This window comes from Felis catus (genome assembly GCF_018350175.1).
Source record: "Felis catus isolate Fca126 chromosome A2 unlocalized genomic scaffold, F.catus_Fca126_mat1.0 chrA2_random_Un_scaffold_37, whole genome shotgun sequence".
Taxonomy (NCBI): domain Eukaryota; kingdom Metazoa; phylum Chordata; class Mammalia; order Carnivora; family Felidae; genus Felis; species Felis catus.
The window spans coordinates 242,072-268,392 of record NW_025408497.1 but is presented as its reverse complement, the minus strand read 5'-3'; the positions used below and the strand labels follow the sequence as shown (position 1 = coordinate 268,392).

The 26,321-nt window shown below is 47.0% G+C and overlaps 4 protein-coding genes across 20 annotated transcripts in view; 1 reads left to right on the top strand and 3 right to left on the bottom strand.

The window, feature by feature from the left end:
- LOC123383548 (transport and Golgi organization protein 1 homolog) overlaps positions 1–26,321 on the bottom strand; it is a 355,976-nt gene that overhangs the window by 120,348 nt on the left and 209,307 nt on the right. The window lies entirely within an intron of this gene.
- The window catches only part of LOC109497044 (transport and Golgi organization protein 1 homolog), a 259,754-nt gene that overhangs the window by 56,906 nt on the left and 176,527 nt on the right, over positions 1–26,321 (bottom strand). The window lies entirely within an intron of this gene.
- LOC123383546 lies at positions 4,783–11,260 on the bottom strand. 11 transcript variants are annotated; one of them, XM_045051415.1, is made up of 3 exons: positions 10,440–11,260; positions 10,055–10,221; positions 4,783–8,547 (listed from the first exon to the last, which is right to left on the bottom strand). In XM_045051415.1, the coding sequence occupies exon 1, from the start codon at positions 11,258–11,260 to the stop codon at positions 10,520–10,522; it is 741 nt and encodes a 246-aa protein (XP_044907350.1). In that variant the 3' UTR covers positions 4,783–8,547; positions 10,055–10,221; positions 10,440–10,519. The 11 variants fall into 11 exon arrangements, with proteins under 11 accessions (XP_044907350.1, XP_044907355.1, XP_044907351.1 ...); XM_045051420.1 differs by having other exon boundaries at positions 4,783–5,039; XM_045051416.1 differs by having other exon boundaries at positions 4,783–9,725; positions 10,099–10,221.
- Positions 11,317–26,321, top strand: part of LOC111559263 (transport and Golgi organization protein 1 homolog) — a 48,264-nt gene continuing 33,259 nt past the window's right edge. Inside the window, exon 1 of the mRNA XM_045051412.1 lies at positions 11,317–11,445. The gene's annotated coding sequence lies outside the window, so the exon portion shown is untranslated. The remainder of the gene's footprint in view (positions 11,446–26,321) is intronic.

Below are 26,321 nucleotides of genomic sequence, written 5' to 3'. Positions count from 1 at the left end.
AGCCCTGTGTCAGGCTCTGTGCTGACAGCGGGGAGCCCGCTTGGGATTCTGTCTCTCCCTCTCTCTGTTTCTTGACCACTTGCTCTCTCGCTTTCTCTCTCTCTCTGAAAAGAAAGAAAGAAAGAAAGAAAGAAAGAAAGAAAGAAAGAAAGAAAGAAAGAAAGAAAGAAAGAAAGAAAAGAAAGGAAAAGGGACATGCATGCAGAATGTGTAAATCACTGTAGCTATTTTTTTTTTATGTATATATATCGACCGTCTTAGTCCATTTAGGCTGCTGTAATAATATGTGATATACTGGGTGGTTTGTAAATAGTAGAGATCTATTTCTCACAGTTCTGGAAGCTGGAAAGATCAAGACACAAGCATGGACACATTCTGGTGACAGCCCTCTTCCTGGTTCATAGCTGGCACCTTTTCACTGTGTCCTCACATGGCGGAAGGGGTGATGGAGCTCTGTGGGGGCTCTTTTATAAGAAGCGTGATTCCATTCATGATGACACCACCCAAATGACCTAGCCATCTCCCACAGGTCCTTCCTTCTAATATCATCATATTGGTCATTAGGATTTCCTGATGGGAATTTTTAGAGAACACAAACATTTATTTAAAAAATTTTTTAAATATTTTTCTTTATTTTTGAGACAGAGAGAGACAGAGCATGAGCAGGGGAGGGGCAGAGAGAGAGGGAGACACAGAATCTGAAGCAGGCTCCAGGCTCTGAGCTGTCAGCATAGAGCCCGACCCAGGACTTGAACTCACAGACTTGCTCCAACTCACAGACCGTGAGATCATGACCTGAGCTGAAGTCCGAAGCTTAACCGACTGAGCCACCCAGGCACCCCTGAGAGGACACAAACATTTAGAGGATAGCTTCAACCTACCAAACAGTTCAAATGGCATTACTACCAACCACGGTAGAATGAAAATCCCCCTATCACCAAGACTGCCTCACCGACAGTATTCCAGGGCAAACTTATACACACGTTTCTACTGTCTGCAAAGAAGCAACAGTCACATAAAGTTATACAAGTTGTACTTTCACCTACATAATCAGAACAACCCCTGTACATTGGAAAGTTTGGTACCCAAACAGCCAGCCATGTGTCCAAACCAGTAAACCGGGAGGTCCTTGGTGCCTCCCTTTGTTTCAACTCCCGTATCCTGTCAGTCACCAAGTTCTGTCAATTCTCCCTCCTGAACAAACATCAGATCCTTCCTTCCTGTCATCCCCGTTCCTCCTGTTTCACTTCAGCCCTCATCATCTCTCATGGTGACGATGACACTTCTCCCTAATTTTGCCAACCCCCCTCATGTCCTCATCCTAAATCCAGTTGCCTTTCATTCACTTTACAAGCCTTTATTGAATGCTCACATCGTGCCAAGCACTCTGCTGGTGGTGGCAGATACAACAGGAAATAAGAGAGCCCCTAGTTTGGTAAAGGAAAGAAGCAAAAAAGACTTAATTTATTCGTCAGGGCAGGTCATGGGCTGTACTGCAGAACCACAAAATCTCAGTGACTTAACCCAGTAAATGGTGATTTAGGAATCCAGGTCTCTCCCATCATGTAGCTCCACCATCACAAAATCCTTTACTTTGAGCCATGTGGGAGCCATGTGGAGGCCATACAGAGCCATAGAGGAAAGAGCAGAAGGATGGAGTGAGGTAGTTTATGGCCATGCCTGGCAAGTGGCATCCATCATTCCCACCATATTCCATTGGCTGAACTCGGTCACATGGTCCCAACTTAAGCACAAAGGACTCTGGGAAATTTAGTGTTCCTACATGCTCAGAGCAGGAAAGAGAGCTGGTGAATGTATAACCAGTCCTTTCCTCAATGGATGATTGTCATGCATGTAACTGGGAAGTATGGCATCCTAAGGGAACCAGGGGCGGGTCTAATGTATTTACTATAGCCTTGGATTCAGGAAGGCAGGGTGGTGGGCTAAATAATGGTCCCCGAAGATATCCAAGTCCTAATCCCTGGAACCTCAAACCTACTACCTGGCAGAAAGGACTTTATACATGTGATTAAGTTAAGGATCTTGAGACAGAGAAATTGCTCTGGATTATCCAAGGGAGCCCTAACTGTAATCATGAGTGTTCTTCTAACAGGTAGATGGAGGGAGATTTGACCAGGGAAGAGAAAAGGGAGATGAGATGACAGAAGTAGAGACTGGAGTGATGTGCTTGAAGATGGAGGAAGGGTCCACAAGCCCCACAAGCTAAAAAGCTGGGAAAGGCAAGGAAGAGAATTATCTCTTGGAACCCCCAGAAGGAATCAGCCTGCCGACACCTTGATTTTAGGCTATTAAGGCTCACTTTGAACTTCTGGCCTCTGCAAGTATAAGAGAATAACGTTTTCTTGCTTTCAAATACTGAATTGGTGGTAATTTGTGACAACAACAAGAGGAAACTAGTACAAGCAGTTATGCCTACACTAAGTTCCAGATAAGGATCACGCATTAGTGAGCTAGGCAAAAAGACTGGAAGACAGGGCCAGAGGTGGAAGTTAAGGCTGAAGGGTAGCAAGGTCCAGATCCAACAGGATTTGCCAGGGAGGAGAGGGAGGGGAAGAGGGCAGTGAATTTAAGCCTGAGGGCACCAGAAAGCCATTGAAGGAGGAGTGACCTGACCAAGATCTACATTTTTGCACAATAACCCCACCTGTTCTGTGGAGAGCACATCAGGGGAACCAGTGCTGGTGACAGAAGACAGTTATTTATTTGCTTTATCCCAGGAGAAAAGTAGAAAGGCAATATTCCAGGGTCCTGGCAATATGTAGTGGAATCAACGGGACTTGGTGATGGCCCGCCTCTGATAAGAGACATCCACTCCATCAGCGACATCAGCTGCACCAACTCTGATGGTCGATGGTACCTGAAGAGGACGTAACCTGCTTAGCCACCTGTCCGGAATTGAGACAAACTAGGGAAGTCTAAAGGAACAGGCAAGGTGCCTGTGAAGACCGGGTGCCATCCATTGGATGCCTTCTTCCAAATCCTGTATTGCCAAGACCGTCATGTCCTTTGTAATTTGAGTAAAATAGTTAGAGCACCATCCCCATATACAGGGAAACCCAGCATTAACCTTCATCACCACCCACGCCACGATCAAGGGATTTCTATATCTCCGAATCGCTTCTGACTCTGATTTCCTGTTGCTGCTTGTACAGCTACCCAAACGATGGGTGAGCTGAGGCTGAAATCCAACATACACTGTCCTGGCTGAAGCATGTAATCTTCGTGTATACAGAAACTGATTTGATGCTTGGCACGGCCAGAACTTGGAGCTTTTGAGGAGAAAAGACTGGAAATAAAGGTCAAGTAGGGGGTCAGCTTAAAGTGTTTCAATGCCTTGCTAAGGGGCTCAAGACTGCTTCCTCTAATGATGGTACCTTATCCAACAATGTAAAACAAAGACAGACACATCCATTCAGATTTGCATCTTATGCAAATCATGTTGCCAGCCAATCTGGTCCTCATCAGCCTTCTGGGACCAAGAAAAAGCCAACGAGTCTGAGCTGAGAACGTCTATACCGAGTCCTGTGGGGAATCCCATTGGCCTCCATGCACAGACTGGATCAAACAGTGCTGGGAAACAGAAAGGGAAAATGGATGTGATTCTAGAGAGAAGCAGAAACAAGACAAAGAGAAACTTAACTACCTGGCTGATGGCTTTCTGGATCCTGAGATTTGGGGGTTCTGCGTGCTACTCCTAGATCTCCCAATAAAGTCCTCCTAACTTCCTCCTGTTTTTGCCCAAATTAATGCAAGTTGATTCCTGTTATAATTCTGGCCTGGATACTGTGTGTCCAGTTTCTGTCTTCCGGCCTTCGTCACATCACCACCAATTGTCACATTTTGTGTCTCTCCTCCCCGATGCCATGAGTTGGCCAGATGGAGAGGAGGAGGAGAGGTCAGGGGAAGGCAGGGGGTGGGGGGGGGGGTGGGAAGAAGAGAGAAAGGTGTCATTGCATACATAGTCAAAGATGTAGAAAAGTGTTCATTATGGCATTGTCTGTAATAGCAAAGGACTGAAAACCACCTCCATCGGTGAGAGAACTGATAGTCTCCCAGAGAGATCTCTCCATAGGTGAGGTACTGACTAAATAACTCAGGGTACTTCCATATTGGAATACTATACAGCAGTTGAAAAGAATGATCAGTGAAAAAAAATTCTAGGGGTGCCTAGGTGGCTCAGTCAGTTGAGCATCCAACTCTTGATAACGGCTCAGGTCGTGATCTTGCCATTCATGGATCGAGCCCTGCGTAGGGGTCTGAGCTAACTGCTCAAAGACTGCTTGGGATTCTCTTTCCCTCTTTCTCTGCCCTTCCCCCACCTCTCTCTCAAAATAAATCAATAAAATAAAATAGAGAACTCAACTTAGGCATTACTGCCTTACTTACATATTTAGTAAATAAATATGTTTATAATCTAAACATGGTATAAATTATAATAAATTGTCATTCATATTATTATACATCTAACTGTATTTTAAAAATATATAATAAATATGCTGTCATTTATTTATTAAATATATAAATATATAAGTATATTTATTATATGAATGTATATAAATAACACAAATATTAAACTTAGAAGTAAATTTATATTGATAACATACATAACGTACACATATTATATACAAATACATACTGTGTGTGTATATATATTAAATGATCTTCAGTGAAGATATCATTGTTTTTAAAAAGCAAGGCAGAAAAAAATTGAAATTAAAAAAATTAAAAAAAATAAAAAGTAAGGCGGAGATACAAGCACACTTCCTTTAAATTTTTTAATGTTTATTTAGTTTTGAGACAGAGAATGAGTGGGGGAGGGACAGAGAGAGGGAGACACAGAATCTGAAGCAGGCTCCCATGGAAGGAAGGAAGGATTGGACACCCTGGGAAAGAGTTGGAGGAGTTCTGCAGGCCTCGTGAGTCCCCAAAGGGCAGATCCCTCATTCACCTGTGCTGGTACAGGCTGGGGCCGGGAAGCAGCAGCAACAGCATCCAGAGGCAGCAGGGGCAGCAGATCCCTGGGATGGTGGATGGAGCAGTGAGCCATGGTCTTGCAAGCAAGGAGAATCACCATGCTGGGCTGCCCTCGGCCCTTACCCCCTGCCCCAGCCACCTCACTGTCTCTTGCCCTGGCATCACCCTCCAGCAGGGCATGGGCAAGCCAGGCAGGGATGGGCACCTGGGGCCACAGGAGTGTCCCCCATGACCTCTGTGTCCTAGTTATTGAACGGGCATAAGGAGTCACCCAGGGCCCTTGGAACCAGGAGGGAGAATCTTGCCCTGGAATCCTCTCTGATGCGGCTTGGGGAGAATTATGGAGGGACAGCATTTAGTGCCAGTTCATTCACAGGATAAAAGCACAACACAAGGTCACCTTGGCTGCTGCTGTCAGTGTTTTCTTACCCAGGCCCCATTTGAGCCCTTACCCAGGGATATGGAGAACTTTCATACACAAGAACTTAAAATTCAAAACTCTCAATAAATTTGGTATAAAAGGAATTTACTTCAACATAATTAAGGCCATATATGGCAAGCCCGCAGCAAATATCACATTCAGTAGTCAAAGGTGAAAGATTTTGCTATAAGATCCAGAGCAAAACAAGGGTGACAAGGGTGTCCACTCTCTCCACTTCTATTCAACGTAGTCTTGGAAGTCCTACCACAGCAATCAGGCAAGAAACAGAAATAAAAAGCTTCCAAATCAGGAAGCAAGATGTAAAATCACCCATTTGCAAAGAACATGATCTTAGTATACAGAGAAAACCCAAAGCCTCCACGAAAAAAGAAACAAACAAACAAACAAGCAAACAAACAAACGTAGCACATGCTGTTACTACATTTGCCAAGTCACTGTATTTTAAGGGCAAATCCTGGCAATAGCCAATCCATCCATTCCAAGGCTCCACAGTGACTGTACTTAATCTGCTGTATGTACTGCACAGTCAGTTGCTATACCTGGGCTTATACCCAGGGTAGGGATCAGCCTCGTGATTGTCAGGGGTGTGTCAGTGTCTTATGGCCTTGAAGGAGAGGGAGACCAGCAGCTTTAGGAACTTCACCTGATTGTGCAGGCCATACATGTAGGCAGGGGGAAGCAGCACTGTCAGGCATGAGGAGATAGACTGGGGCAGAATATGCCATACTAGGACCCCCATGTTCTTCCCTCTTTCAATGGGGTGTGCTCCATTCCAGGTATAGTGCATTTCTACAGGTCTGACTTTCAGCATGACAACAGGATCCCAGTAGAGATGGAGTAGATCCCTTTCACCCAGGGGCACAAAGTAACTCACTTATCCTAGGGGGCATCCCATGGCAAATTCCAGTAGACAACACCTTTTGGTGTTCTCAGCAGCATAGCATATGAATCCACAGTGAGAGTTGGGGCCATAGCGGTCTCCCTAGACTTCTATACCTTTATAGTGTTGGGTGCCTTAGCAGGGGTCCCCAGTCTGACATATGGGGCATATGTTTGATCATTCAAATGCATTAAAGCCTGTGACAGCACATTAGTACACCGGGACAAGGTCGTTTTCCCTGTTAATAATTTAATCTGCTGCTTTAACATTCCATTTTTCCTTTCTACCAACCAGTGCTTTCTGAGCCAGGACATGGAAAACAGGGAGGATCACCTCAGGCTCTTGCAGGTGAGCCAGATGTCCTGATGCCATATCCCGATACCACAGGGCTTACTTATGATAATCTGCCCTTTGGCTTCCCAGTGTCTACATTCGAGGCGAATCTCTTTAGAACAGCCCACCTGTCAGTGCAAAGGATTAATGGCTAGAACTCATGAGTGATCACCAGTGAAACCCCTCTGAGTTCAGCCCAGTGGCTGCTTAGCTTGTTCCTGTTTCCATCCAGATGGTGTCAGTATTGGGTTGAGTAGCAACTTGAGTTCCTCTGCTTGGGTTTCCCCAACTAGACCTGTGTGTATATTAGGCATCAGAGGGAATTTCCCCCATTTCCTCTAGAGGCCACAGAGGCCACAACACGAAGAGGAGTGGGGGCATTTGAAGGATCTACATATTCTATAGGACCCAGTAGCACCCACATTTCTGGAGACAGTGGGCTGTACACGGAAAATTATAAAACTTTGATGAAAATTAAAACAGAAACAAATGAAAAGATATCCTATGCTCATGGATCAGAAGAATTAATATCACTGAAATGTCCATATTACCTAAAGTCATCTATAGGTCCATGCAATCTCTACCAAGATTCCAATGTCATTTTCACAGAAGTAGAAAAAAAAACCCTAAAATTTGTATGGAACCACAAAAGATTCCAAATAGCCAAAGCAATCTGAGGAAGTATATAAAGCTAGAGGCATCCTATTTCCGGATTGAAATTGTATCGCAAAGTTGCAGCAATCAAAATATTATGGTACGGGCATTAAAAAAAAGACACATAGGCCAAGAGAATAAAGAGCCCAAAAATAAACCCATGCATATGTGGTCAATTAATTTATAACATAGCAGGCAAGAATATACAATGGGTAAAGGACAGTCTCTTCCATAAATGGTGCTGGAAAAACTGGGTAGCTGCATGCAGAAGAATGAAATTAAACTCATATTTTATACTAGTCACAAAAATTAACTCAACATCCTTAAATATTGTACATGAATCTGTAAAACTCTAGAAGAAAACCAACAGGAAAAGCCCCTAAATATTGGTCTTGACAACATTGTTTGGATGTGACACCAAAAGCACAAGCAATAAAAACTAAAGAAACAAGTGGAACCACATGAAACTCAGAAGCATCTCACAGCAAAGGAAATCATCAACAAAATCAAATGTGAACCTACAGAACAAGAGAAAATATATCCAAAATATTTAAAGAACTCATATCACTCAATAGCAGAACCCACAAATAATCCAACTTAAAAATGGGCAAATAACTTAAATAGACATTTTCCCAAAGATTTTCCCAAAGACACACAATGGCGTACAGATACATGAAGGGGCTCCACGTCACTAACACCAGGAAAGTGCAAATCAAAATCATAATGAGATATTGTCTCATAGCTGTTAGGATTCTTATCATAAAAATATCATAGAAATATCCCAATCCCTCTGTGTGGTCCTGACAGCAGAAACTCCATTGTCTGTCCATGTTGTATGCATTTCTTTCCTCCCTTGGTGTCACACCAAAGGTCTTGCGTAAGAGTTTAGTAAGTTCATCAAAACAGCCTGTACATAGTTTTTGGGTGTTTCTCATACTTCTTGCTGCTGTAGGTGCTGGGAGATGCTGCATGAGTCAAGGCCCCTTTCTGCCCTGGAGTTTACCGTTCAATGTGCGGAGATAGGCAAAAACCAAATACATCATGTAACGTCAGATGGACGGGGAGTCTGGAGGCCTATTTTAGGCAGGCACTACCTGCAGTGGTTACAACACAGACCCAGGAGTCACATTTCTTGGGTCAAATGCCAACTGTGTAGCGTCCCTTGGTGCTCTACTGTGGGCATCTGGTTTAATCGCTTTGGGCCTTAGTCCCTCCCTCTGTTGTGTGGGCCTCGTAGTATCACCTAGAGATAGAGTTACAGGAGATCAGTCACTCCAGTGGTTTAGCAACTATTCCCAGATTGTCTGCGAGATGCTAGGCATGCTTTGAGCATCTGTGAGGAGGTGACTTTAGAAAAGACAAGCTTAGTGGGTATATTGTAGGCATCAGATGTCAGCCATCATTAGTTCTCACACACCAATGCTTGTGTTTTAGAGGCTCACACAGTGGTGGTGGGTGTGGGTCGACCCACATGCCACACTGCTGTATTTTGGGAACCTCGTTCCGATGGCTCTGATGCATTTAGACTAAACAATCTCACACCTTGTCCAGGTGGGTTTGGGACATAATACAGCCCGCGATTCAGTGAGTCTCCGAGGGCTGGCATACTCCTGGATATGCTGGGTCAATGTCGGCCTGGTTCATTTTTTGCTGGAACAGGGTCATTCTATGCTAGTCTTTCAGAAGACAGGAGGTGACATTCTTCCAAGAGAAGGCACAGTGAGCCAAACTCCCTGTCATTTTGAGAAAACTTGCAAAGGAGTTCAGTAACCACCTCCCCACCATGCTTTTTCGGTTAAAGAGAACCCACTATGTCATTTTATTGGTGGCCCAACTTTTTGGTGCTTTGAAAATGCCCGGAGAAGCCCCTGACTGAAGCCCAGTGGAGGGGAGGGTGGTGGAGACATCATTTCCCTGCAAACCGCCCAGCTGACTGCAAGGTGTATACTTAGTTAATGCAATTAAAACAAAACAAAACAAAACAAAACAAAACAGGGGCGTGTGGAGATCTAAATTCAGTGTAGCAGCTTTGGTGCAAATCCTGTTTTGGGGGCTATTGGAGTCAAACTCAAGCAGAGGAAACAAGTGGGATAAATGAGAGAGGGCCAACTGATTCCAGCTGGAATCAGCTGAGTGGAGAGGGCAGATTTGGAAATGCTGAAGGGCAAGGACCAGAGGCTGGAAGCCCAGGAAGCAAGGCCAGACTGCACCACAGCGGGTGAGGATGTCTGGGGGGATCCGTGAGCAAGGGGCCAGCGGACTCCAGAGACCCGGGCGCGAGTTCCAGATGCGGGAGGGTGGCTGAAGCTAGGTGTCCAGGCCTTGTGCTGCATGGATCTGGGCGTGCTGTGTGCCCTCCTGTAGAACGCAGGGAACGCCCCCGCGAGGTCTTAGAAGGACACAAGTGGCAGGTCCTGGGGCCTGGGAGAATCCCATGGAAAGACCTTCTGGGACGCCTGGGCCTGGTCTGCTGCCTCTTTCTACCCCCTGGGCTTCTTTGACTTCAGTTCCTCCCAAGGCCCTCTCCAGGGGTCTTTACCCTGGGGCCGGTGGCTTGCCATCCAGCCTTCCCAGCTCAGTCTTGTTCCTAGGCAAGTCCCAGGGAGTAGAACCACCCCGGACGCGCGCCTGGCTAGAGGGCTCAGTCGGGGAAGGGAAGGGCGAGATGGCCAGGGCACCATGGAGGGGCGATCCTGATCAGACTGTGTCTCAGTTTGCCTTGGAGTGGAAGCCACTTAGTCTGTCCCTACCTAACCCCTGTGAATCCCCCCTTCCCTGGAGGGCAGATTCGAACCGCAGCTCCTGCGCACACGCCTGAAAAAGCCAGGGGCTGAGCCGCCTCTTCGCCAGGAACAGGTCTGAGCCGCGTCTCCCTCCCAGAGAGGGCGCGGGAGGTCCCGCAGCCATCCTCCACCTGCTGGGAAACCCGAGCGCTGCCTTCAGCCCCAGTGGCTGCCGACGCTCCCCCCTCTCCCCGCCCGCTAGCCTAGTTCAGCTCTGCACTCCCGCCCCCCAACTCGCTCCCGCCAGCCCTGCCGACTCACCTCTTCCGCGCCCCCGCCTCCTTGGAGCTCGCGACCTTTCCACCCCTCCTTCCCTCCCCCCCACCCCTTTCCTCCTGCCCTCTCTTCATACCAAAAGCGTTGCTTGGCTCTCTCCTGGGGACTTAGCAAGCTGGAGAGCTGAGAGGGATCCTGAGAGCGGGCGCAGGGCGGCTAGTCCGGAGCCGCCGACCTAGGCGCGGCACGGACGACCCACTCTCCGCTGCTCTGCGGCCTCCGCTTCTCCCTGTAGGGGGCCGGACCTGCACCCAGCGCTTGCCCCCACTCGTCCTCCCCCAGCCGGGACAGGCGCGCTCCTCCCCGCCTGGCCCCTCCCCTTAGGCGCGCTACGCGCAGCGTCCGGGAGGCGAAAGCGGGCTGAGCCCAGCGCAGGGGCCGCCCACCACGAGCGCCCCGCGCCTCTCCCTTCCTGTGCGGCTGGCGGCGGCTCGCAGCCCCCGGCAACAGCCTCGGGAGCTTCGTCCGCGCCTGGAGAGGCGGCCGGCGGAGCCCAGGCTGGGAGACATGATTCGTAGCGTCCTCCGGCTGCTCCTCGGCAGCTTCCTCACCGAGGTGTGCGCCCGCGTGTGCCGGGTGCAGGAGCGAGCGGGGCCCGGGCAGCTGGCTCAGCTGGGCTGCGTGGTAGTGCTGGCGCGGGGAGGGGGGCGTGCAGCCGCTCTGGGGGCCGCCTCGGAAGAGGCCAGCGAGGGCGCGGGGGTCTGGGACGCGTCCCCTACCCGAGCGCCCACGCCGAACTTCTGCCGGGGCTACTTCGATATCAGGGACGAGTGGGACCAGCCGTTCAATTGTTCCTCGGGCGACTTCATCTTCCGCTGAGGGACTTGTGACTTGCGATTCTGCTGCACGTGTTAAGAAGCGGCGACTGAACCAGAGCACCTGCACCAACTCTGACATTCCGCTGTGGCTCAACACCCGCAAGCCTCCAGCGCGCAAGGACGGCCCCCTGCACCACCCCACGAAGGACAAGACCAACCGGATCCTTTACATCATGTGCGGGGTGCTGGCCGTCATGCTTGTAGGCATCTTCACCAAGCTGGGGCTGGAGAAAGCGCACCGGCGGCAAAGGAAGCCAAGTCCAGGTAGGCTGCCTCCCCTCCACCCAACTCCTTCGCCTCCCCTCCAGGCGCCGCTCTCCCTCCTCTTCCCTCTCCACCTTTCCTTGGGCAATGGCGCTCCCCCCCCCCAACCCCATCTCCGCTGGCGGAGATCGCCTGGGCAGCCAATTTCGGCTCCAAGGGCAGAGAAGGGGCGCTGGGCTCCGCACAGGTGTGGACTTGAGCGCGTGTGTGTATGTAGGGGGTGGTCTCTGCACCACCCCTCACCGTCTCGCTGCCCTTTCCCACCTAGGATTCAAGCGGATCTGAGACACACACAGCCCGGGAGCCCACGGCCCCGGAGTCTTGGGTTTTGGCGAGGGGTCTACCCCTCGGATTCCAGATGCCAGCTTCTAGGTAAACAGGGCAGGCGGCCCGAAAAGGAAGGGCGGCACGTGTGAGGGAGGGAAGCAGTGTGTGCCTCCTGCGACTCGTAAGGGTCGCGAAAAAGAAGCGAGGGAGGTGGAGAGAGAGAGGGAGGACGAGAAGAAAAGCCTTGCCTGGAGCGGCCTCTTCTCTCTCTCCCTGAGCTGCCAGGTTCCTGGAATTGGGACCTTGGTTGCCTCCCCGCCACCCGGACCCCTGCCCGCTTTCCGCTGTAGCCACTTCTCCCTGCTGGGGGCCAGGGTCTCCGCCCTGCGCTGCGCCCCTTGCAGGGGTTGGCGAGGACTCCAAGGGCGGGAGCCACCCTCCTGCCCCACTGATTCTTCAACTTTCCCTCAACTTGCATTAGGCAAGTCCTAGTGATTGAGAGTGCAGCAGATGGGAGAAGGCATTTGGGGATTAATGGAGCGATTTTCCTTTGCCTTTTAAAAAGTGTCTAAGTTGATTCGCACAACCCAGTAACTTTGGAGGCAGAGGGCGCAGCCACTGGGAAGCAGCCCCCAGACGCGATGCAGGCCAGGGTTGGCAGGAGGTCTGGGCGGGCAGGGTTGGAGAGCGACTGGCGGTCTTGGAACAGCTGGGTGGCTGGGCGGTAGCTAGCTGGATCTTGCCGAGTGTGGGCAACGGGGTCGCCATGTGCCCCCCCCCAACCCCCTACACACAGGCACACACCCTCCCCACACCTAGGCGGGGCCCCATGTGTGCTCCTGTGGATGCAGGAACTCGGTGCGCCTGCCTAAAAAACCTCAACAAAGAGACCCACCCAAAATAGGCGGAGGAGCATGACCACCTCACTAGTAATTATTTTCTATTTATACGCAGAGTATCCGATGATTTTTTTTCCCCTCCAGAGGGGAGGGATTTGGGGCAAGAGGTGAGGAAATTCCTCTTGGTTTGGGTCAGCAGGGAGGTGTGGGTGGATGTTGGGGTCTTGAAGCACAAAAGTTAGCTTGGAGAGGATTCAGGAAACTCTGACCAACTGAGAGAGTAACACGCTGGCCCCGCCCACCTCCTGCACCTCCAAGATGCCCTGTCCCCAGCCCCACAGGCAGGAGTTTCACTTCCTGCAGTCCCAGCCAGTCCCTGTAGGTTCCCTGGGTCTGTGTTAAGGTGAAGGAAGACTAGGGAGGCGGGACTGTGGCAGGCAAAGGGTGTGGCCTTGGTAGGGAGAGAGTCCCTCAGGCATAGGTAGGCTGCCTTGCAGATTCATATTAATTCCTCTGCTGAAGTATCCACTGAGCCTTTCCCTTGCAAACCAGCGCTTCCAGGAGCCCTCCTGGGTGTTTGGGTGGGGGGTGAAGGAGGGTAGGAAAGGCGGGAGAAGGGGAGGTGGGAAGGTGGGAGCTGAGCTAAGGGTGGGCGGCTCCCTTGGGCCTGCAGAGGGGGAAGGTGATGTGTGATCTTCAGGCTCTGTGTGATCTGGGTATTCCTGTTGAGACAGAGCTCCACCGCAGACCTGAGGGCTCAGGAGGGAATCTTATTCCTGTCTTGCCACCTTGCAGCTCTGTCTGGAGAAAGAATCCCCCCAGCTTAGTTGGTTGCAGCCACTTCTTCAGGGACCACCAAAGGGCTGGTTGCATGTGGAATCTCTGGGCATCCACACTTCTCAAAGAGCCTGGACACAAGACTCTCCTGGTACACAGTTTGGAAATTCCAGAATGCCATGGAGTACATTCTCTTGAAGAGAAAGGATAGTTGAATTTTATTGGCAGTTTCCCAGGTGTGGTTTTCAACCCCAGCTGCTGTTTAGGACCACCTGGAGTGCTTTAAAAAACAAAACAAAACAACCCTCTTGCTAGGGGCCCGCCCTAGGCAATTTAGATCACAATCTCTAGGGTTGCTGAGTCTTTGTACTTCTGTTAAGGTCTCTAGGCTTTCCAGTGCCTGGCCAGTTACTATTACTGAAAAGGAAAGAACATTTGCCAGGCACTGCACTAGAGAGAGGTGTGTGTGTGTGTGTGTGTGTGTGTGTGTGTGTGTGTGTGTGTGTGTACTTGAGTGCATGTGTGTGTAAACACTCCTTTAGTGTGCATGAGCACCTTAGGAGACAGGTGCTATCAGTTCCCACTTATAGATGACAAAATCATGGCTCAGGTTGGGTGGCTTCTCCTAGGTCACCCAGTGAGTTATAAAACTGCAGTCCCCAGCCCCCTGATTTCAAGTGTGTTTTCAGTTTGAGTGAGCATTGGGTGGGGGTGGGCAGCTTCCTAGAATGCATATTCTTGTGTTCTGTCCAGAAAGGGAAAGATTCCGGGTCAGCAAAGGTCTGGGATGAGCCCCAGAAATCCGCATGTAGCAGCCTCCCTGAATGGCTCCTCAAAAGTGGCCTACATGTTTAAGGAAGACTGTTCTTGAGTTTGGGACTATTTTACAGTCTTGGAGATGGATGCATTAAATCCAATGCCACTCTCTTATGTGCATTTGTTTGTGTGTTTTCTGCACGTATTTCTGCTTTGTGTATTTGTGTATTTGTGGTGCTGGGGGCTGCCCCCAGGACCGTCGAAATGCATGGTGCTCTGTGTATGCAATTAACCATTTCAAGTCCCAGCCACAGGTCAGGGGGTACCCGGGTGGTATACACCCAGCTACCTGAGAGCTTCCGGGTGAAATTACCATCTCGGCCACAGCCTCTTAATTTATTTTGTCTTGGGCTGGCTGTGCGGGTCACTGAGATGAAGGGTTCATTCTCATTTCATCGGAAAGCAGCCCCATGTCACCAACTGCTCCTCGTGACCCGTGGCATTGTGGTATCCCAGAAGAGGCCTTCGTGATGTCAGTTTTCAGACCCAGAATCGTGGGCATGTTGGCTGCTCCTTTTTGGGCTGACTGGGACTTGAAAATGGGAAAGTTGCTAATTCCAGGACCTGTGAAATCCATGGGCATGCGGGGGTCTTGCCCATGACATAGGAAGATATTCAGAGACCCTCATCCATCAGCCACAGCAGCCTTATATTCTGCCACTATGTATGGGAACAAGTGACTGCAAACAGTGGCTGGCTGTGGTTACCCAGGGTAACCAGCTGTGGTTACTGGTTTGGTCTGCAAGGTATTGCTATATATGTATTTTTTTTTAATGCATGTTTATTTTTTTTTCAACATTTATTTATTTTTGGGACAGAGAGAGACAGAGCATGAACGGGGGAGGGGCAGAGAGAGAGGGAGACACAGAATCAGAAACAGGCTCCAGGCTCTGAGCCATCAGCCCAGAGCCCGACGCGGGGCTCGAACTCACGGACCGCGAGATCGTGACCTGGCTGAAGTCGGACGCTTAACCGACTGCGCCACCCAGGCGCCCCAATGCATGTTTATTTTTGAGAGAGAGAGAGAGAGAGACAGAGCATGAGCAGGGGAGGGGCAGAGGGAGAGACAGAGGGAGACACAGAATCTGAAACAGGCTCCAGGCTCTGAGCTGTCAGCACAGAGCCCAACACAGGGCTCGATCCCGGGAACGGAGAGATCATGACCTAGGCTGAAGTCAGAGGCCCAACCAACTGAGCCACCCAGGCACCACTATTTATGTATTCTTATTTTTAAGTTTCTTTCTCTCTCTCTCTCTTTTTTTTACTGTGAAACATTTTACACATACAAAAGACAAAACTTGAAAGAAGGATAAAAATGTCTTTAGGGTTTTTCACTCCCGGTACGACTGCCATTGGGGCCGGCTCATTCTCGGTTTGGGGGGGGCTGTTCTGTGCATCGTAGTGTGTCTGGCAGCCTGCTTCGACTCCCCCCACTAGGTGCCAGTAGCACCCCCCTGACAACCCAGCTGTGAGTTAAAAAAAAATGTCCTCATTCATAGCCACATGTCATCTGGGGGTAGAATCACCCCCAGTTGAGAGTTACTAATCTAGGCCACGCAATTATGAGTATCTTGTCATATCTGCTTTAGCACCCACTCTGTATTTTCCTTTGCCCTCTCCCTTTCTCCCTAAATACTTCAGCGTGGATCGCCTAAGAGCAAGGACATTCTCCCACACAACACAATCCCAGGATCGCACTCAAGAAGCAGGACAGAAACTCTAATACCATCAAATAGCCAATCACGGTAGCATTGTCCTGGTCATGCCAGAAATGTCCTCTGGAGCTTGGGCTTCCAAACTCGGATCCAGTCAAGGCTCACTGCGTCTGGGCTGTAAAATTTCTTCAGTGTCTGTTATGTATTGTGTTTGAAACCCAACTTAGAACCAAGGAGATTTCACATAGAAATCCCAATTGCTGACTTCTCTTGAGAAATTGGTAGAACCGACAACACCAGACGTGCATTTTCCCAAGGAAGCTGTTGGTTGCCTCCCGGGGGTGACTTCCCTCTTTAGGAAGCTCTCAGGTTCTCCTCCGTCTCCACCCCCACCCAGTTCCCTTAGTGCTGGTCCCTGCAGTGCCTGGAGACGCAGTCAGGCCCACCCCGAGTCAGATGGCCGGAGATTCCATCCAGCGTGGCCACTTAAGAGTTGTGTGGCCTTGGGAAAGGGACTTCACCTCTCTGAGTTTTAGGTTCTTGTCTGTAAATTGCGACCATGGTGATCCCTATGTCGTAGGCTTGTGCGAGGGTTTCACTGAGACTGGGCTTGGGAGGCCCTTAGCACAGGACCTCTTTATGGTCACTGCTCAGCAACTTTTACCCCTTTGCCATCACCCTTATGATTGGAATTTTCTACCCCTGACCTGCCAAAGGGGTAAATGTTGTAGTCTGAAACTCGGTACCTAGCTCTGGCTCTGTTATATGTTTTTAGCTGTGTGACATTGGTCAAGGCTCCTAAGTCCTTCAGGGTTAAGCAGCGGAGGGTGACAGGTTCAGAATAGGAGAGAAGACCCAGGTATGGCCACATTGAATACCTTGCAAAGTGTTGGCCTGGGTGTTATGAAAGAACCCTTGTCCAGCCTGCTATTTTGCTGTGAGCTTGGGTATAAATTCTCCTTTAATTTCAGGTCCCGCCCCACTGAGGCAGGCCTTAGGACAGTGTGCCTTTGAAGAGGCACGGATTGCTTTCCGTGAGGATGAACAAGGCCCTGGGGAGTGGAGGAGTCAGGCTTCCAACCGGGACAGTCTGAGGCCAGAGCACAGGTCCTTGACCACTAGGCTGCACGGCCTTTGAGTGGACACGTGCAGGACTTACATGCTCTCAGATCGCAAAGAAGTGCTTACGGTTCTGCAAATGGCAACACATGCAGGGAGGCCAGTTCAAGGAGCCGCTGGAAGATCAAGACCAGGAGTGTTTCCTGCATCTGCCCCTGGCAGGGCCAGTGCCCTTTGAGGAGGCATTGATGAGAAATGACCTTGGGGGCAGGAATGCCTGTAGGAAGCTCCATACACTTGAGGCCAGGAGGGAACACATGCCATTGTTTTGCCCACCTTCAAACAGAATCAGACATCCAAGTGGCACATTACACAGCACAGTGTCCCGGGTGCTTTTCAAACATGCTTCAGACGAGCCGGAGTCCCTTCTATTTATTTTTTGTATTTTTATTTGTTTGGAGTCTCTTTTAAAGAAGTGGCCTCAAATGATAAATGTCTTCCCTTCTTTTGCCTCTTCTCTCTTCTTTCTGCTTCCCCTTTATCCCGCATGTCTGTGGTTACCTTCTGGCTTTCACCAGCTCCCCAGCTTGGAGAAACCCTTGCAGGCACATCTTGTTGCCCATGGAGTAGTCTCTCTATATCTTTTTTCATGGCAGGTTACTTCTCTTTGGGCAATGGAGTCCTTGCATTTTAGCAGTCACCTTCAGTGGGGTATACGTTGCACGATAAAAGGCACACGTTTTAAGTGTGGTTTGAGGAGCTTTGCCTGTACCTGTGTAACCACCGCTCCAGAAAGGTACCTCATTCCCACAACCCTTGCGTTCTTGAAAGACTAAAAGATGCTTCTGATACAAGAGGAAATGCTCCGGAATCCTAGTCAAGTGTTTAAATGTCAGAACACAGTTTCGACCTCGGGACTCCTGGAAGCTCTGAAGCAAGATGAGGAGGTTCTGAGCTCTGTTTGGGAATGTTGGGGTCTTTTATTTGCTCGCCGTAATCGGAAAGTGAAGGAACGCCGTATTCTCTTTTTGTTCCTCAAATATGCCAAGCTCATTGCTACCTTGGAGCTGTCGTATTGGCTTGGCTCGAATTCTCCTCCATCAGACCTCACATGCTGGCTTCCTCGCCATTGAGGTCTCCGCTCCAGTGTCGCCTTCTCTGAGAAGCCATCCCTGATGACCCAGGCTCAGTTACCGCAGCCTCCCCCCCCACCCCCACCCACTCCAGCCCATCGCTTGGTGTTACTTGCTTCATTTCACATTACAGCCTAAAATTAACTTGTTAATTTCCTGGTTTGCTACTTGATGATCTGTCTCTTTACATTACTGTCCACAGTGCCTAGAGCAGCATCTGGCACAGAGGAATTCTGGTTTCTGACATCCCAGTTTACAAAAGAAAGTATCTCTTTCATTCACTCTTTATTCATTCATTCATTCATTCATTCACCCATTCACATATTCATTTAATAGGTATTTATTGAGCACCTATGGCATACCTAGCACTGTTTTGAGAGCTATAATAGTGACAGTACAGACACAATCCCTGCACTCAAAGAACTAACACTCAAATGGCTCGAGACAAGTAACACACAAGTAAATCTTGAAAGAAATTGACACTAAATGGAACCTTATGAAATTGTCAATATTCAATCATCTTTGACGGTAAAAATGGCAATGTTTCAACCTAATTGTTCTGAACTGGGACGAGTGATATCAAGGAAAAGTATAGTTTCTTTAGTGAGGTACCTGTATTAGGGTTCCCCAGAGAAACAGGACCTATAGGAGATATCTATATCTATATCTATACCTATCTATATCTAGGTATATACATATACATATAGAGAGATAGAGAGAGAGAGATACATTATGTGCACTTGCCATTAGGAAGTCTGAAATCAGCAGAACTGACACCCCAGTTTGAAGGCTGTCAGGCAGGAAAATTCCCTTTTACTCAAGAGAGGGTCAGCCTTTTGGTCTGTACATGCCTTCAACTGATTAGACGAGGCCCACCCGAATGATGGAGCACAATGTACTCAGTCTCTTGACTGTCAGTGGTCATCTCATGCAAACGCACATTCTCAGATGCATCCAAAATGACCTTTGACCAAATATTTGGGCACCCTGTGGCCCAGTCAAGTGGACACTTAAAAGTTACCATTATAGTTCTTTTAGGAACTTACTACTCAGAGTGTGTCCTGTGGAGCAGCTTCATTTTCATGACCTGGGAGCTTGAGCGGAAGAATCTCATGCCCTGCCACAGACTTATTGAAATAGAATCTGCATTTTATCAAGGCCCCTAGGTAGCATGAATGCACATTGTTTGAGAAGCACCCAAACTATGTGCCCCCAATAGATGGCAAATCCTTGGGAATTTGGTTTATAGTGCATAGTTGGTGATTTCCACTGTCTTCTTTATGAAGCTTTTTGGACACATGTTTTAACATGTTTTTTAGCATGTACCCTAATCCATGCACATTTGTTGTACTAATAAGTATGTGCGTGTACCGGTGAACAGTTATTAGGTACATTATAAGGCATACATAAAAATGAATTTTAAGCTGAGCTGAAGGTGCAGTAAGTATTATTTTAAAATTTGTTGGTAAGCACGGTGATGTCATACGATCATTAGCTAACATCAAAGCATGATGTATGTTGAGGATGAAACTTACCATTAATAAACAGTCCATATTTTGAATATTTTTCATGAGAGTTTTGATTATTCTTGGCTGACTTTGCTTTGATCTGAATAGAACATCATTGTTTTTAACCTTGTGACAAGCTAGCTGTTGAAGAGAAGGGGAGAGTCGACGCAATTGTTTTCTTGTGCTTCCTCTATCAGTATTTTCTTCAGCCTGCGGTTTTGTTATGGGGTGGGGAGGGGTGGTTTAAGCCATGTGCCTGCTTACTGATGGTTAGCCTCCCTAACCCTAGATAATGTATCTGCATATTTCCTTTAGGGGGGCACATAGCTGTGATATGGGCAACGTACCCCAGTGAGCTCACACATGGCTCTGATAAGGAAGGCATTTCTTGTTGGATGAACCCCAGGGGCAGGGGGTTCTTCTGCCCACTGTGGTTCCACGGCACCCACCTGTCAGGGTCTGAGGCAGAGACTAAAGCATGGACTTGGAGGTCCCGTAGATTTGGGTCCACACTCATGGGCTCTGCCTCGTACCAATGGTGTGACCTTGGGCAAAGTACATATCCTCTCCCTCCTTCCATAGAAAGTGGTGGTATTACCATCTCATTCCTTGGATTGCCATGTACAGTAAATGAAATACCGCTTGTAAAACCACTGGCATAGTTCCAAGGGCAGCAGCAACAACAAACAAAACACACACACCTTGTCTCCCCTAGTGTCGTGTTGTGATACTCTGCTACAAACCTGCCTTTGTCCGTGGAACTCTAGTGAGGCACATGGTCAGACTAGGCTTCATCAAAGCGATACTGCTCCAAGACAAGTTTAGGGGCGCGGTGGCTTTTCTCCTTTTTCTTTGTAAGGAAAGAGACTCTGGGACAATCTGTGACTTGGGTTGGAGCCATTTGAGATCCTCACTGCAGTGACAGCCTGCTGGTAATGTGAGATCCTAATAGCTTGTGTTAATCCTGGAGACAGGAGGTGAGGACAAGGGAGGCTCTTGAGTGTGGCCCCCCTAACGTCTCCACGCACCTCGCTGCCATCTTTCTTGGGGCTGAAGGACAGGAGATTCTAACTCTCCTGAGCTTCCCTTCTCTTTAGGGGAGCTGGTACAGGTAAGCTGATTTCCAAGCAGGAAAGGGCAAAACAGGCTGAGTACTGTTAGTGGCTACAGTGTTCTAGAACCACCTCTAGGAATGTTCACCAGGGGAGAGAACCTTCAGAAGTGTGCAGAGTTGGAGCACATTGCCTTTCTCTTGCTCCCACAAAATCAAGCTGACCAACCCTGTAAGGAGGGGGAGTCCCTTAGCATCCACAAGAGTCTTGGTAACAGCTTTGCAAATCCCATGATTATATTTGCTGAAGGGTGTCCATCAAAGAGGGCGTCCTCTCCGTATCTGAGCATTTCCTTCTACAAAGTCCATTCTATTTTGAGAAGCCAGTGCTAGGAAAAAGCTTGGGGTCTCCTAAGGAGCTTGAATGATCTCATGGCAAACCTACAGAGAATGATGTAACTGATCACCCTAACCTTTGGTGACCAACAAACGCAACCAAATTCAAACCTGCTTTGATCCTTATCTCCTGCTCTCTGGTTTCCATTTTGCCTGCATCTTGCTATATGCCTGGACTGTGTCAGGATCTTTTACGTTCCAGTGAAAGAAATCTTTTTTTTTTTTTCAGTATATGAAGTTTATTGTCAAATTGGTTTCCATACAACACCCAGTGCTCATCCCAAAAGGTGTCCCTCCTCAATACCCATCACCCACCCTCCCCTCCCTCCCACCCCCCATCAACCCTCAGTTTGTTCTCAGTTTTTAACAGTCTCTTATGCTTTGGCTCTCTTCCACTCTAACCTCTTTTTTTTTTTCCTTGCCCTCCCCCATGGGTTTCTGTTAAGTTTCTCAGGATCCACATAAGAGTGAAACCATGTGGTATCTGTCTTTCTCTGTATGGCTTATTTCACTTAGCATCACACTCTCCAGTTCCATCCACGTTGCTACAAAGGGTCATATTTCATTCTTTCTCATGGCCACGTAGTACTCCATTGTGTATATAAACCACAATTTCTTTATCCATTCATCAGTTGATGGACATTTAGGCTCTTTCCATCATTTGGCTATTGTTGAGAGTGCTGCTATAAACATTGGGGTACAAGTGCCCCTATGCATCAGTACTCCTGTATCCCTTGGATAAATTCCTAGCAGTGCTATTGCTGGGTCATAGGGTAGGTCTATTTTTAATTTTTTGAGGAACCTCCACACTGTTTTCCAGAGAGGCTGCACTAATTTGCATTCCCACCAACAGTGCAAAAGGCTTCCCGTTTCTCCACATCCTCTCCAGCATCTATAGTCTCCTGATTTGTTCATTTTGGCCACTCTGACTGGCATGAGGTGATATCTGAGTGTGGTTTTGATTTGTATTTCCCTGATGAGGAGCGATGTTGAGCATCTTTCCATGTGCCCTGGCCATCCGGATGTCTTCTTTTTTTTTTTTAATTTTTTTTTTTAACATTTATTTATTTTTGAGACAGAGAGAGACAGAGCATGAACGGGGGGAGGGCCAGAGAGAGAGGGAGACACAGAATCTGAAGCAGACTCCAGGCTCTGAGCTGTCAGCACAGAGCCTGATGCGGGGCTTGAACTCACGGACCGTGAGATCGTGACCTGAGCGAAGTCGGACGCTCAACCGACTGAGCCACCCAGGCGCCCCCAGATGTCTTCTTTAGAGAAGTGTCTATTCATGTTTTCTGCCCATTTCTTCACTGGGTTATTTGTTTTTCGGGTGTGGAGTTTGGTGAGCTCTTTATAGATTTTGGATACTAGCCCTTGGTCCGATATGTCATTTGCAAATATCTTTTCCCATTCCGTTGGTTGCCTTTTAGTTTTGTTGGTTGTTTCCTTTGCTGTGCAGAAGCTTTTTATCTTCATAAGGTCCCAGTAATTCACTTTTGCTTTTAATTCCCTTGCCTTTGGGGATGTGTCGAGTAAGAGATTGCTACGGCTGAGGTCAGAGAGGTCTTTTCCTGCTTTCTCCTCTAAGGTTTTGATGGTTTCCTGTCTCACATTCAGGTCCTTTATCCATTTTGAGTTTATTTTTGTGAATGGTGTGAGAAAGTGGTCTAGTTTCAATCTTCTGCATGTTGCTGTCCAGTTCTCCCAGCACCATTTGTTAAAGAGATTGTCTTTTTTCCATTGGATGTTCTTTCCTGCTTTGTCAAAGATGAGTTGGCCATACGTTTGTGGGTCTAGTTCTGGGGTTTCTATTCTATTCCATTGGTCTATGTGTCTGTTTTTGTGCCAATACCATGCTGTCTTGATGATGACAGCTTTGTAGTAGAGGCTAAAGTCTGGGATTGTGATGCCTCCTGCTTTGGTCTTCTTCTTCAAAATTCCTTTGGCTATTCGGGGCCTTTTGTGGTTCCTTATGAATTTTAGGATTGCTTGTTCTAGTTTTGAGAAGAATGCTCGTGCAATTTTGATTGGGATTGCATTGAATGTGTAGATAGCTTTGGGTAGTATTGACATTTTGACAAGATTTATTCTTCCAATCCATGAGCAGGGAATGTCTTTCCATTTCTTTAAATCTTCTTCAATTACTTTCATACGTTTTCTATAGTTTTCAGCATACAGATCTTTTACATCTTTGGTTAGATTTATTCCTAGGTATTTTATGCTTCTTGGTGCAATTGTGAATGGGATCAGTTTCTTTATTTGTCTTTCTGTTGCTTCATTGTTAGTGTATAAGAATGCAACTGATTTCTGTACATTGATTTTGTATCCTGCAACTTTGCTGAATTCATGTATCAGTTCTAGCAGACTTTTGGTGGAGTCTATCGGATTTTCCATGTATAATATCATGTCATCTGCAAAAAGCGAAAGCTTGACTTCACTTTGCCAGTTTTGATGCCTTTGATTTCCTTTTGTTGTCTGCTTGCTGATGCTAGAACTTCCAACACTATGTTAAACAACAGCGGTGAGAGTGGGCATCCCTGTCGTGTTCCTGATCTGAGGGAAAAAGCTCTCAGTTTTTCCCCGTTGAGGATGATGTTAGCTGTGGGCTTTTCATAAATGGCTTTTATGATGTGTAAGTATGTTCCTTCTATCCCGACTTTCTCAAGGGTTTTTATTAAGAAAGGGTGCTGGATTTTGTCAAAGGCCTTTTCTGCATCGATTGACAGGATCATATGGTTCTTCTCTTTTTTTTTGTTAATGTGATGTATCACGTTGATTGATTTGCAAATGTTGAACCAGCCCTGCATCCCAGGAATGAATCCCACTTGGTCATGGTGAATAATTCTTTTTATATGCCGTTGAATTCGATTTGCTAGGATCTTATTGAGAATTTTTGCATCCATATTCATCAGGGATATTGGCCTGTAGTTGTCTTTTTTTACTGGGTCTCTGTCTGGTTTAGGAATCAAAGTAATACTGGCTTCATAGAATGAGTCTGGAAGTTTTCCTTCCCCTTCTATTTCTTGGAATAGCTTGAGAAGGATAGGTATTATCTCTGCTTTAAACGTCTGGTAGAACTCCCCTGGGAAGCCATCTGGTCCTGGACTCTTATTTGTTGGGAGATTTTTGATAACCGATTCAGTTTCTTCGCTGGTTATGGGTCTGTTCAAGCTTTCTATTTCCTCCTGATTGAGTTTTGGAAGAGTGTGGGTGTTCAGGAATTTGTCCATTTCTTCCAGGTTGTCCAATTTGTTGGCATATAATTTTTCATAGTATTCCCTGATAATTGTTTGTTTCTCTGAGGGATTGGTTGTAATAATTCCATTTTCATTCATGATTTGATCTATTTGGCTCATCTCTCTTTTCTTTTTGAGAAGCCTGGCTAGAGGTTTGTCAATTTTGTTTATTTTTTCAAAAAACCAACTCTTGGTTTTGTTGATGTGCTCTACAGTTTTGTTAGATTCTATATTGTTTATTTCTGCTCTGATCTTTATTATTTCTCTTCTTCTGCTGGGTTGAGGCTGCCTTTGCTGTTCTGTTTCTATTTCCTTTAGGTGTGCTGTTAGATTTTGGTTTTGGGATTTTTCTTGTTTCTTGAGATAGGCCTGGATTGCAATGTATTTTCCTCTCAGGACTGCCTTCGCTGCGTCCCAAAGCGTTTGGATTGTTGTATTTTCATTTTCGTTTGTTTCCATATATTTTTAAATTTCTTCTCTAATTGCCTGGTTGACCCACTCATTCGTCAGTAGGGTATTCTTTAACCTCCATGCTTTTGGAGGTTTTCCAGACTTTTTCCTGTGGTTGATTTCAAGCTTCATAGCATTGTGGTGTGAAAGTATGCATGGTATAATTTCAATTCTTGTAAACTTATGAAGGGCTGTTTTGTGACCCAGTATGTGATCTATCTTGGAGAATGTTCCATGTGCACTCGAGAAGAAAGTATAGTCTGTTGCTTTGGGATGCAGAGTTCTAAATATATCTGTCAAGTCCATCTGATCCAATGTATCATTCAGGGCCCTTGTTTCTTTATTGACCGTGTGTCTAGATGATCTATCCATTTCTGTTGCTGGTGTTATTTTGATAAGGATTGCACTGAACGTGTAGATTGCTTTGAGTATTATTGACATTTTAACAACTGTTAAATTGTTCTTCCACTCCATGGGATGGTTTTCCATTTTCTTGTGTCTTCTTCAGTTTCTTTCCTAAGTTTCTGTAGTTTTCAGTGTATCCATTTTTCACCCCTTTGGTTAGGTTTATCCCTAGGTATTTTATCTTTTTTGGTGCAAGTTTAAGTGGGATCAATTCCTTGATTTCGCTTTCTGCTGCTTCATTGTTGGTGTATAGCAATGCAACTGATTTCTGTACGTTGATTTTATATCCTTCAACCTTGCTGAATTCATGTATAAGTTCTAACAGTTTTTTGATGGAGTCTTTCGGGTTTTCCACGTAGATTACCATGGTGTCTACAAAGAGTGAAATTTTGACTTCCTCCTTGCCGATTTGGATGCCTTTAATTTTTTTTCGTTGTCTGACTGCTGAGGCTAGGAATTCCAACCCTCTGTAATAACAGTGATGAGAATGGACCTCCTTGTGGAGTTCATGACTTTAGGGGAGAAAGCTCTCATTTTTTCCCCATTGAAGATGATATTAGCGGTGTGACCTTTATGATCTTGAGGTATGATCCTTCTATCCCTGCTTTCTGGAAAGTTTTTATTTAAAAAGGGTGCCATATTTTGTCACATGCTTTCGGGAACCTCTATTGAGAGGACCATGTGGTTCTTATCCTCTCTTTTATTAATGTCAGATATCACATTGATTAATTTGTGGATATTGAACCAGTCTTGCATCCCAGGATCAATCCCACTTGATTGTGGGGAATAATTATTTTAATGTGTTTTTGGATCTGGTTGGCTAGTATCTTGTTGAGAACTGTTGCAACCATGTTCATCAGGGAAACTGATTTGTAGTTCTCCTTTTAAGTGGGGTCTTTGTCCAGTTTTGGAATCAAGGTAATGCTGGCCTTGTAGAATTCGTTTGAAAGTTTTCCTTCCATTTCTAGTTTTTGGAACACCTTCAAAGGAATAGGTGGTGACTCTTCTTTAAATGTTTGGTAGAATTCCTCTGGAAAGCCATCTGGCCCTGGACTCTTTGTTGGGAGATTTTTGACTACAGATTCAATTTCTTTCCTGGTGATGGGTCTGTTCAGGTTTTCTCTTTCTTCCTGTTTCAGTTTTGGTAGTTTTATGTTTCTAGGAATTTTTCCATTTCTTCCAGATTGCCCAATTTGTTGGCATATAATTGCTCACAGTATTCCCCCCTTATTGTTTGTATTTATGTGGTGTTTGTTGTGATATCTCCTCTTTCATTCATGATTT

Excerpts from the sequence above, each read along its gene's own strand:
- LOC123383546 (XM_045051414.1), bottom strand. The coding sequence starts at position 11,260 with ATGTCAGAGTTGGTGCAGGTGCTCTGGTTCAGTCGCCGCTTCTTAACA.